Raw genomic sequence first — 10,382 nt, 5'->3', positions numbered from 1 at the left:
TGGGTCCTGCTTTTGAGCAGGGGGTTGGACTAGATGACCTCTTGAGGTCCCTTCCAACCCTGATATTCTATGAAGAGCTTGTACAGCCCCCCCTCAGGCTGCCCTACAGATCATGGATGTTGTATTTAACCTGACAGGACAGCAGACCACAAGGCACATGCTGGAGTTGGGCTAAATTATAGTTAAATGACTTTTTTAAACCCAAAGCACCCCTAGCAGTGACAGTCTCCATTAACTGCTGCATCACTACAGCGGGCAGTGTAAGGCACTCAGGGGTAGTGGGTATTTAGGGACACCTGGGAGTTCAGTGCCTGATCAAATTGTGTAGTCCTAGCTGCACTTTGAGGCCACCACCTGTACTGGCATGAACCAGGGCTGCAAGAGGGGGCCCTAGCCAGTCTGGTATCAGTAACAGATTGTGCCATACCCCTGGAGATCAGTACTAGGAGCAGTCCCTGAACAGACCACAACACAGGCTGAATTTTACTGTAGGCTTGGATCACAACCATCCTGCCCCCATGCTTCTCCTGATTTATAACTGAGGTGGGTAGGAGAAGCGGTGAGTTGGAAGTTCTATCCCCAGCCTTAAACTAAGGCACTAGTCTTTCCACAGCAGGGCAAACAACTGGCCTCGAGGAAGCCATCCTCCTCTGTCCCCCGAGCCCCAGATTAGGTTCCCCTTCCCACAGATGTAACCCCACCATGACTCCAGCCAAGCTATGAGCATGTGCTTGGCTATGTCCACCTAAACATGATGCATTGTTCCAGATAAAGTTTGAGCAGAGACCCTTAAGGTAGAACCTAGCACTTTATTCAGATCTTCAGTTAATTGGTGGGATTTGAAGAAGCAGACATACGTAATAAACCTCCACAAAAATAGATCACGAAAGGCACTTTCCACTCAAGGCAGAGGCCATGGGATAAGCATGTAAACAAGCTGGCTTCTCTGTACAACACCAGCCAAATCAGCTTCTCCCATGGCCAGTTGCCCTAGCTTTGCCCTCCCCCTTATGTTTACACCAGCCAGACCCCCTGTAGGTGTGACCCAAGGTTTTTCTGTAGGACACCTTGGCCTATCAGGGAATGCTGGAAACATGGCAAGGAATCATGGTGTCCAAAACAAAAAAAGAAGTGTTAAAAAGCTGCCATCTGAGCCAAGGGCTTCTCTGTACTCACACCCTGCCCCAGAGAACAATAAATAAGCAATTAGAAAAATGTTCAAGTATGAAGGGTTATTTTTGCCATCTCTCCTCCCCTCCAAATGCACCTGTGGCTCTGAAGGAAGCTGGCTTCTCTGTAGCTACGCCAGCCGTTCAGAGCACGAATTGGACCTGGCTTTGAAAATAAAACAAAGTTTAAAAACCCAGGAGGAGTTCTGTGCAGTGTGGAATTCTCCAGCTTTCTTATAAAGAAAAAAATTACTCTGGTACCAAAGTGTTCAGCCTACAGACCTCGGTACTGCCTGGGGACTTCTCTGTAGTACATCCCCAGGCTGCCAAGGGCCCGTTTGTTAGACAGGAGATGGTGAGGTTTGGCTAGTGCTGAAACCATGCATAGGATTGATTATCTTTTTAAAAACCTTATTACGTACGTCCTCCAAGAAAGACAGCTGAAAGTGGAGAGGTTAAAATCTGGTGCTACTCCAGGTGGAATTAAGAGCATAAAGCACCACAAGTGGGTAGAGCAAGAACTGCCTTTGAATTAAAACCACGGCAGGCTGGAGCTCCAAGTGGAACTTGCGTTGCATGCAAGGCTAGTCTGCCAGGGGGAAGCGCTCCCAGACAAAAGCTACATAGTCAGACTGACCAGGTTACGGGGACTAGAGGCTTTACATTCTTACATACCACAAAAATCATGCAGCTCAACAGGGCTGGGGCTGGACAGATGCTATAATGAACCACAGATTCCACAGGCATGTTACAAGGGCAATTTCTCAGTCAGCATTTGAAGGGGAAATTCACTGCAGTTCTTAGACTTTCAGGGTTGGGTTCGTGGGCATACAACAGATCCAATCTTAAAGCATCATTTACTAGACAGACTGATGTCTGCTCATCTCTAGGCAGTTACACAGATAGCTTGTGCTCACTAGTTCCACTAATAGAGTGAGCACAATGCCAGAAATAGGAAGAGAGAATCTAACTCGTGGTCCCCATAGAATTAATAGCCATGGCAATGGACGAAGTTTGCTGAGTAAGAGCTGAACAGGAGGACAGGATAAAGTTAGGGAAGAGGGGCTCTTTCCCCCAGAGCCTGAAAGCTTCTCTGTAGCCTACGCCAACAGGTCTGGGGAGAAAAGCCTAACACTTTCAATATTTTAGCTTTTTGGGCAACTCCCATGGGAAGCTGTCCCTACCAAAGTGGCCATAGGCTGCGGTCCTCTGATAAATGGGCTTCTTCAGATCCAGATCCCTGGAATATACAAGTCCTTAACTTAATACAGAGCATTCAATCACAAGCAAAGCAAAACAAGAGACAGTTTTCAGAAGCTCTGGTTTAGGTGAAGTTTTTTGACTCAGCAGGGGCAAGTCATGGAGGCAGACACTCCGTTGGTGGAGCAGGCTTGGAACTGCATGCGCTGTGTGGGAGGCCAAGACACCTTCCACCTTGCTGTAAAACCCAGACTCAACACAACTGGATTCATTCACTGACTTGGAGGCGCCTCTCTTCCCCTCGCTTCCTTTTAAGAATCAGTTGTCGTTTCTCAGGCTGCTTTGTTTTTTAGACCGTGTCCTAGACACTTAGCTAGTTGCAGTCCAGTCCGAACTCATCCTGAGAAACTACAAGCGTCCAATCTCACATGAGGTCATATGATACTTACCCCCTTAGAGGGCTACAGCACATCAGGACCTGGTGATCCATTTGGTGGAACCACTTATCTCTTCTGTTTAAGCAGCTCTTGTCCTAGCCCAATGGCTGCTTCTGACTTTAAATCGGATGCTTCCAGCACAGGTTGCAAAACAGGCATGAATGCAAACAGCAGCTCAACATTGCACCCAAAAGATTTGCTAAGATGGTTAGGCACCCAAGTCCTGCTATAGAACGCAGGATTTTGAGTCCAGGAGCATTTAGCACCCAATCCAAAGGCAGCCTCAGCCTTCAAGCACCATTAGTGCTCTCCGATACTTAATCCGAGAGGCCACCTGCTTGGTTACAGAGACGGGGTTAGCTACCAGAGGCAGTCCAGCGTGGACAAGTGCACTTCTACTGTTAGCGTGACATGGTAAGGAATCAATTCCAGCAGCATTTGTACTATCAGTCTAGCCCTGGTCTTTCATTCTCTACTCATTAGTGGCTTCAGATTTACCTACAAGCAAGTAGGGAGCTATTCCCCCCTCTGCATGCATTACCATCTTTACCTGACAATAACCCCAGGGCGGAGGTCAAAGTTCTTCTTCACAATCTCTAGCAGCTCCCGCTCACTCTTTGGAGAAGTGCCATAGTGGAAAATGGAGATGGACAGCGGGTGGGACACTCCAATCGCATAGGAGACCTGAGGGCAAAGGACAGTTTAAACACCTCAGAGGACTTGCTGGAGCAGATGACCATGTGGGCCCCCCCGTCTAACACTCCCTCAACCCCACATTCTGAAGGGGTACTTTGATCCTAGTAATGCAGGGGCTCATCTACCCACTCAAATACTTCCAACAACTGTACCTCCACTCTCATTCTACATGCCAGTTACAGTAGTTACAAGAATGATCAGCTCTCCGTTCAGCTGCTCTGAAGGTATGACCCTGTTCATATTACTTTCTACACCGGCCAAACTCCCCTTCGGATCTTACCTTCTATTCCTGGGTTTTTCTTTGCTCTATTCTCTCTCTAGAGTCTATCCTGGAAGGGACACCCAAGCAGTGCAGCACACTGCAAGTTGGTCACTGCAGCAATGCAGATAACGATACCATTGCGTTCTAGGTAATTACTCCCTGGTTTGGAGAGGATTGTCTCTACAACCAAGAATAGCAGTTGCACTCCCACGGCAAGCTCCAGTTATTCACCACCCTCACTGTCAGCTGCCTTCCAAATGCCATCCCACCAGCTTGTGCTGATGGAAAAAATGGGCTTCCCAGTACAGCTAGCCACACCCCTTTCTTCCCTTGGCACAGCAGCCCCAAAGATCTTTGGCTCAATACGGCTTTAAAGGGAGACCCTGCCAGCCATCAATACCACCAGTAAATCCATCTCATTTACAAACATCCCTCTCCAAACTTGAGGCCAAGCCATACCTGGACAAGCACTCTCCTACACAGGCCAGCCTTGACGAGGGACTTGGCTACCCAACGAGCAGCATAAGCAGCAGAACGGTCCACTTTGGTGTAATCTTTCCCCGAGAAAGCACCTCCTCCATGAGCACCCCAGCCGCCATAGGTGTCAACGATGATCTTCCGGCCAGTCAAGCCAGCATCTCCCTGGAATTAACAATCCCCATTAAACTGGACTCCATTTAGAAACACCTCATCAGTTTAGAGCACAATAGCCACTGCTTACACTAACTTAAAGCCTAATCCTTGCATGCACTGAAGACAATGTTTCACTTTAAGTGTAACTGTACAAATGGCAGCTGAACTATACCAGCTCCACTTGCTCCAATACTCTCATTTGTTGACAAGCGTTTACTCCACTGAGCTCTGTAGAGCCATTAGTTCTGGGGGAGAAAACTGGCTTGTAAGTCTGCTCTGGAGGCCTCCATTAGCCTGGCTATGATCCCATACTGCTAGAGACGGGGAGTTTTGGAAGACTGGTCACCCTCAATGCCTGCATGTAGGCTAGACACACCCAAGTGAAACACACAAGTCCATTCCTTGGAGGATTGAATCAGTCTTACCTGGGGACCACCGATGACAAAGCGGCCACTTGGCTGCAGGTGGTAGATTGTATCATCATCCAGGTATTTTGCAGGCACAACAGCTTTGATCACTTTCTCCTTTAGGGCATCCCTCATCTCATCCAAGCAGACCTCTTCATCATGTTGAACAGATATGACAATCGTGTGGACTCTAATAGGGATGACAGCGCCACGGTCCTGCATGTACTGCACAGTCACCTGAAATGATACCCCAGACCAGGAGAAGAAAACCAAGTCAGGGACAGGCACATCTACAGCAGATCCTAATAGGGGACAGCAGTGCTCTCCATACCCTCCAGACTGCTAAGTAGGAATGAGAATACAGTCTAGTTTCGTTTCATTATCGGTCCTCCCCACCCCCCCCCGCAAAGGCAGAAATTCCTTCTGCTCTTAGCTTACTAGAACCAGGCTCTCTCGCACATGCCCATTACTGCAGTGTATGACAAGGCTCCACTTACCTGAGTTTTAGAGTCGGGTCGCAGCCAGGGCAGGGTGCCATTGCGACGCAGGTCTGCCAGCTTGGCATTCAGCTTGTGCGCTAGGACAATGGTCAAGGGCATGCACTCCTCAGTTTCATCTGTAGCATAACCGAACATCAAGCCCTATGGGAGAGAAGAAGGGTCTGAAACCTCAACTTCAACAGAACCAGCTACTGACAAGTGCTAAGTATTGTCCTATAAACAAGAAAACATTTCTGCAAGCTGGGAAACAGCTGTTACTAGAATACTAACCTGGTCCCCAGCACCAATATCCTCTTCACTCCTGTCTAGATGGACTCCCTGGGCAATATCAGGAGACTGCTGCTCCAAGGCTACCAGCACATTGCAAGTCTTGTAATCAAACCCTAAAACACAGCAGAATCTCAGATTCACAGAATACCTGCACCGTCCAGCTACTCCTAGAAAGTTTATAATTTGTTCCTTAGAACACCTAGCAAATTGGTTACAGATACTTTTAGAAGCCAACAGCCTTATACTCAAAGCTAGAAAAAAAGCTTCCCAAACCTAGAACAAGTGGCCGGAGGCACTTACCTTTGGAAGAATCATCATAACCAACATGCTTGATTGTATCACGCACAACTTTCTGGTAGTCAACAGCAGCTCTGGATGTGATCTCACCGGCCAGGAGGATCATCCCAGTCTTTGCAACAGTTTCTAGAAGAGAATAAAAGGATATTCATCAACTTCAGTGTCATTCAGAGAAACAGCTCTCCTAAGGTAACAAAAGTGCATCTAATAGGTGCAATTCCTCCCCTTTTCTAGGCTAGGTATCCTCACCACAAGCAACTTTGGCATCTGGATCCTGTTTAAGGTGGGCATCAAGGACAGCATCACTGATTTGGTCACAGATTTTATCTGAAAAGAAATCAAACAGCCAATCACTCTCAATGCACAGTGTATCTCACTGAATCCCTTTCTCTTTCCGCTCAATATGTTTAACTTCAGCCAATTCTGGGAGTCTCCATGCCAATTTGTCAACAGAAAGCAACAACTGCAGTGTTACACAACACCAGGCAGAAGTGTTGTTATCTTACACTGTAATTTCCTGTCCCTCAGATGCAGCACTTGTCCCATACTATTGAGGTGTTTTGGGGTTTTTTGGGTTAGTGTGGAATCCTAAGCATTTTCTAGTGGAACTTTTAGGATCAAGTTACTCTTATGTCAGGGCTTAAATTTAGCCACTCTTACTCTCTTTGTGATGTAGCTATAAGACAGGATTTTGACAGTGTGCAATCCCGCCAGCTCTGAATAGGACAATGCACTGCATTGCCCAGGGATTTACTTAAGCACCCAAATTACAGCAGCATCTGATCTGCAAGTGGTTCTGCCCTCAAACAGAAGATAACAAATCGAAGATAACAGCTGCAGTTTGGTTTGTACAGGTGTTTAATTTTAGAAAACTGCCCTGACAAAATGGCCACTTGCAGCAAGACCACTCTAGATTTGCACATGTGCAGCAAGAGACTGCATGTGCCCAACGTAGCCCCAATGACGGAATTTGAACTTGCAATACTGTAGGCCGTAGTCATGTTGCCAGTAGCCATGGCTGCCAAGAAACAACCAAGTTGTGAGCAGCAAGCAGCAGGCTTGAGACTGCAGAACTGGTTTCAGCTGGTCAGCCAGCCTGCGCATAGCTAGTCGCTCTAGCATGACTGCTGCAGACAATTATTCTAGAGCAACCTGAAACCCCTAAGCACTAAGGGCTTTGCAAGAATTGTTCAAATTCTGTGATGAATAAGCTACTCAGTCAGGGCTAAATGTCGTCCTTGACAATGACCTTTCAGATCAGATTTGGAGCAGAGTGACAATTCTGTGTGCTGTACAGGAACGAGATGGAATAAAGGAAAGCCTGACACTGAGCTAGCCCCTCCCATCATCTTTAACCCATTCATTCCTCGGATCTTTCACCAGTCACCTTGAACAGCAGAGCTGGAAATGATGTGACAATAAGAATAATTTTCTCGACCACCCAGGGAGGGAAAAAATTCCCCCGGATGTCATTTACAAAACACAGTCTTTTACACCCCCAGGAATGATTTGTTTTACTAACAGCCCCCAGGTAATAAAACAGACTAAAGGGAGGATTTAATGACATCACAAAATTTCTGGTTAGGATAACTATGCCAGCATCAATCATTTGAGCACTGCTGTCCCTAGTCCTGTAGTGAAGACAGACTGATATTAGAGGAAGTAGTTTTTGAAACCAGTTCACCTGTTTGGCCAGACCATAACTGGCCAATGGTTTGGAAAAGGTAGTGACTGATACACAGCAAATGCCACTGAACAGTCGATTAAGTTCATTGTGCAATGTGAAAGTGATTTATAATGGACCAGAGAATGGGAATCTAAATAGAACAGGGCCCCAAAATGGAGATTGCAGTCAGAAAAAACACAACGTTGTTATACTGAAACAATGCCAGGACTGAGATAGAACATTCATTCTTTGTCATGGAAATGAAGGAATCTATCAAAAGCCCATTGAGCAGTGACCTCTAAATTGTCCAAAGCAATTCCACACAGCCTCTGACACTATTTTAGACACTTTCTGCAGTGGGTGAGGAAAGGTAGTGATCGGTGAGCGTTCAAGTCTGAAACACAAGGCTATTCAAGAGAATATACACCATCAGGATTTATGTCTTTATTTAAACCTCAGTTGCTCCGTTCAGCATCCATTGAATTCCTCTCTTCCCAGAAATACAGCCCCGGAGCGGGAGACGCGCGGCGCACCCGGCCCTCACAGCACTTGCGGACACAGAGGAGGAACAGGAGTCAAGGGGAGATGAAGGGACTTGCTCGAGGTCACGAAGCAAGTCAGTGACAGAGCTGGGAACGGAATCCAGGCTGGCAAGTGCGCGGATCGCTGCGGCCTCCCTGCGACGGCAGCGCCGAGCACAGCGCGCCCGAGGCGGCTGGGGCTCCCTGCCCCAGGAGAGAGAGCGGCCGCAGGCGGCAGGGACCGGGTGCGAAGGGCCGGTGGGTTTCCGGGACAGCAGCGGGGGCTGCAAGGGGCCCCGCGGAACCAGGAGACATCGGTGGTCTGCGGGGGTCGCTGTACGCGGTAAAAGAGCGGAGGCAAGGTGCTTCGGCCCCCGCCCCCCCCGGGAGCTGACGCACCGCCCCCCCCCCGGGGCGCCGTGCCGCCGCCCCCCCCATCCCGGGGCGCAGCAGGCTCGAGACCCCCGGGCGACCCTCGCCCGGCTCCGGCACGGGAGGCTGATCGGTCCCATGGCCCGGAGCCACGATCGCCCCCCCCCCCGCCGCGGCGGACACGGACCATGGCCGGGGGAGGGACCCGTCCCCGCGCGGGGACCACGTGCCGCCCGGCCGAGCCTGCAATGCGGCGCGCGCCCTCGCGGATAATGGCGGCGGGAGCGCGCGCCCGGCCGAGAGTTTCATCATCCCCCCCCGCCCAGAGACAGGGCTGCGCCGCGCGTGCACGCGCCGGGCGCTTCCTCCGGAGGAGGTCGCGCGGCCGGGCCGGTTTCCCGCCTCGGAGAACGAAGCCGCGCCCCGGCCCCTCACCTGGGTGCCCCTCCCCCACGGACTCGGAGGTGAAGAGGAAGCTGCCCTCGTCGATGAAGGCCTCGTGGAAACCGTTGATCTGCCCGTTCATGGCGACACCGGAAGGAAGCGGCGAAACAAGAAGGACACTCCACAGACCTCTGCTCCGCCAGAATGAAAGAAGCGCCTCAGCGGCACCGGTATTTATACGCTCCCGGCCCCGCCCCTGGCAGGCCCCGCCCCGCCGCAACGCGCCAATCTCGGGGCGGGCGGGGAGAGCGGATTCGGACTCAACCACACTCCGGGGAAGGGGGCCACGTTACATAATAAATCCCCCCTCCCCCGGCACACCGACCAGCTCGCTCCCAGCCGGAGGGAGGGGATTTCTCATAACGCACCGTAGGGCAAGACAACAATTCCCGTCCTTGACGCGGCCCGGGAGGGCAGCAGAGGGAGGTGCTCTGTCTCCCCCGCGCCTCTGCCACTTGCACGGGTCCCAGACGAAAGGCACAAGCTCGAGCCGACTGTCGCCGCAGAGAGGCGCCGGAGGGAAGCGCTGCTGCGCAGGCGCAATGAGAGCCTCCCCTCACGCCTGGCCGAGCTGCGACCCTCCCGCCCGCTGCCCGGGAACTTGGACGCGGAATGTGGCTGATGCGCATGCGCAGTGTGCCTCGCGCGGTCAGGAAGGCGGCCCTGACCCGCTCTGGCGCCCATCTTGGTTTCCTCTTCGTCCAATCCCCTGAGCAACCAGACCGCCCCCCCAAACCCCTCTCCTCCGAGCCCTCCCCCGTACACCCCCCAGCCCTGTACCACGTGCCCGTACCCCCCCGCCCCCATACCACGTGCCCGAACCCCCCCTCCACCCCCCGTGCCCCCCAGCCCTGTACCACGTGCCCGAACCCCCCCCTCCACCCCCGTACCACGTGCCCGAACCCCCCCTCCACCCCCGTACCCCCCCAGCCCTGTACCACGTGCCCGAACCCCCCCGCCCCCATACCACGTGCCCGAACCCCCCTCCACCCCCCGTGCCCCCCAGCCCTGTACCACGTACCCGTCCCCCCGCCCTCCGTACCACGTGCCCCGAACTCCCCTCCACCCCCCGTGCCCCCAGCCCTGTACCACGTGCCCGTACCCCCAGTCCCCCATACCACGTGCCCAACCCCCCCTCTACCCCCATGCCCCCCAGCCCTGTACCACGTACCCGTATCCCCTGTACCCAACCCCCCCTCCACCCCCCGTGCCCCCCAGCCCTGTACCACATACCCGTGCCCCCGTACCACGTGCCCGAACCCCCCTCCACCCCCCGTGCCCCCCAGCCCCGTACCATGTGCCCGTACACCCCCTCCACCCCCCGTACCACGTGCCCGAATCCCCCCTTCACCCACTGTGCCCCCAGCCCTGTACCACATGCCAGTACACCCCTCCACCCCCGTACCCCCCCAGCCCTGTACCACGTTCCCGTACCCCCCATCCCCCGTACCACATGCCCGAACCCCCCTCCACCCCCCGTGCCCCCCAGCCCTGTACCACGTGCCCTG

General features: G+C 52.4%; 1 protein-coding gene across 1 annotated transcript; it reads right to left on the bottom strand.

Annotated features, from left to right (window-relative positions):
* Window positions 1–789: 789 nt before the first annotated feature.
* Window positions 790–9,028, bottom strand: MAT2A (methionine adenosyltransferase 2A). The gene is made up of 9 exons (XM_077805668.1): window positions 8,866–9,028; window positions 6,121–6,198; window positions 5,875–5,997; window positions 5,575–5,687; window positions 5,302–5,445; window positions 4,823–5,041; window positions 4,224–4,406; window positions 3,357–3,490; window positions 790–2,409 (listed from the first exon to the last, which is right to left on the bottom strand). The coding sequence occupies exons 1-9, from the start codon at window positions 8,954–8,956 to the stop codon at window positions 2,307–2,309; spliced, it is 1,188 nt and encodes a 395-aa protein (XP_077661794.1). The 5' UTR covers window positions 8,957–9,028; the 3' UTR covers window positions 790–2,306.
* Between the last annotated feature and the right edge of the window lie 1,354 nt (window positions 9,029–10,382).

Source organism: Eretmochelys imbricata, chromosome 26, assembly GCF_965152235.1.
Source record: "Eretmochelys imbricata isolate rEreImb1 chromosome 26, rEreImb1.hap1, whole genome shotgun sequence".
NCBI classification, from domain to species: Eukaryota; Metazoa; Chordata; order Testudines; family Cheloniidae; genus Eretmochelys; species Eretmochelys imbricata.
Note: the sequence above shows the minus strand (reverse complement) of the source record. Positions and strands in the feature narration are given on the sequence as shown.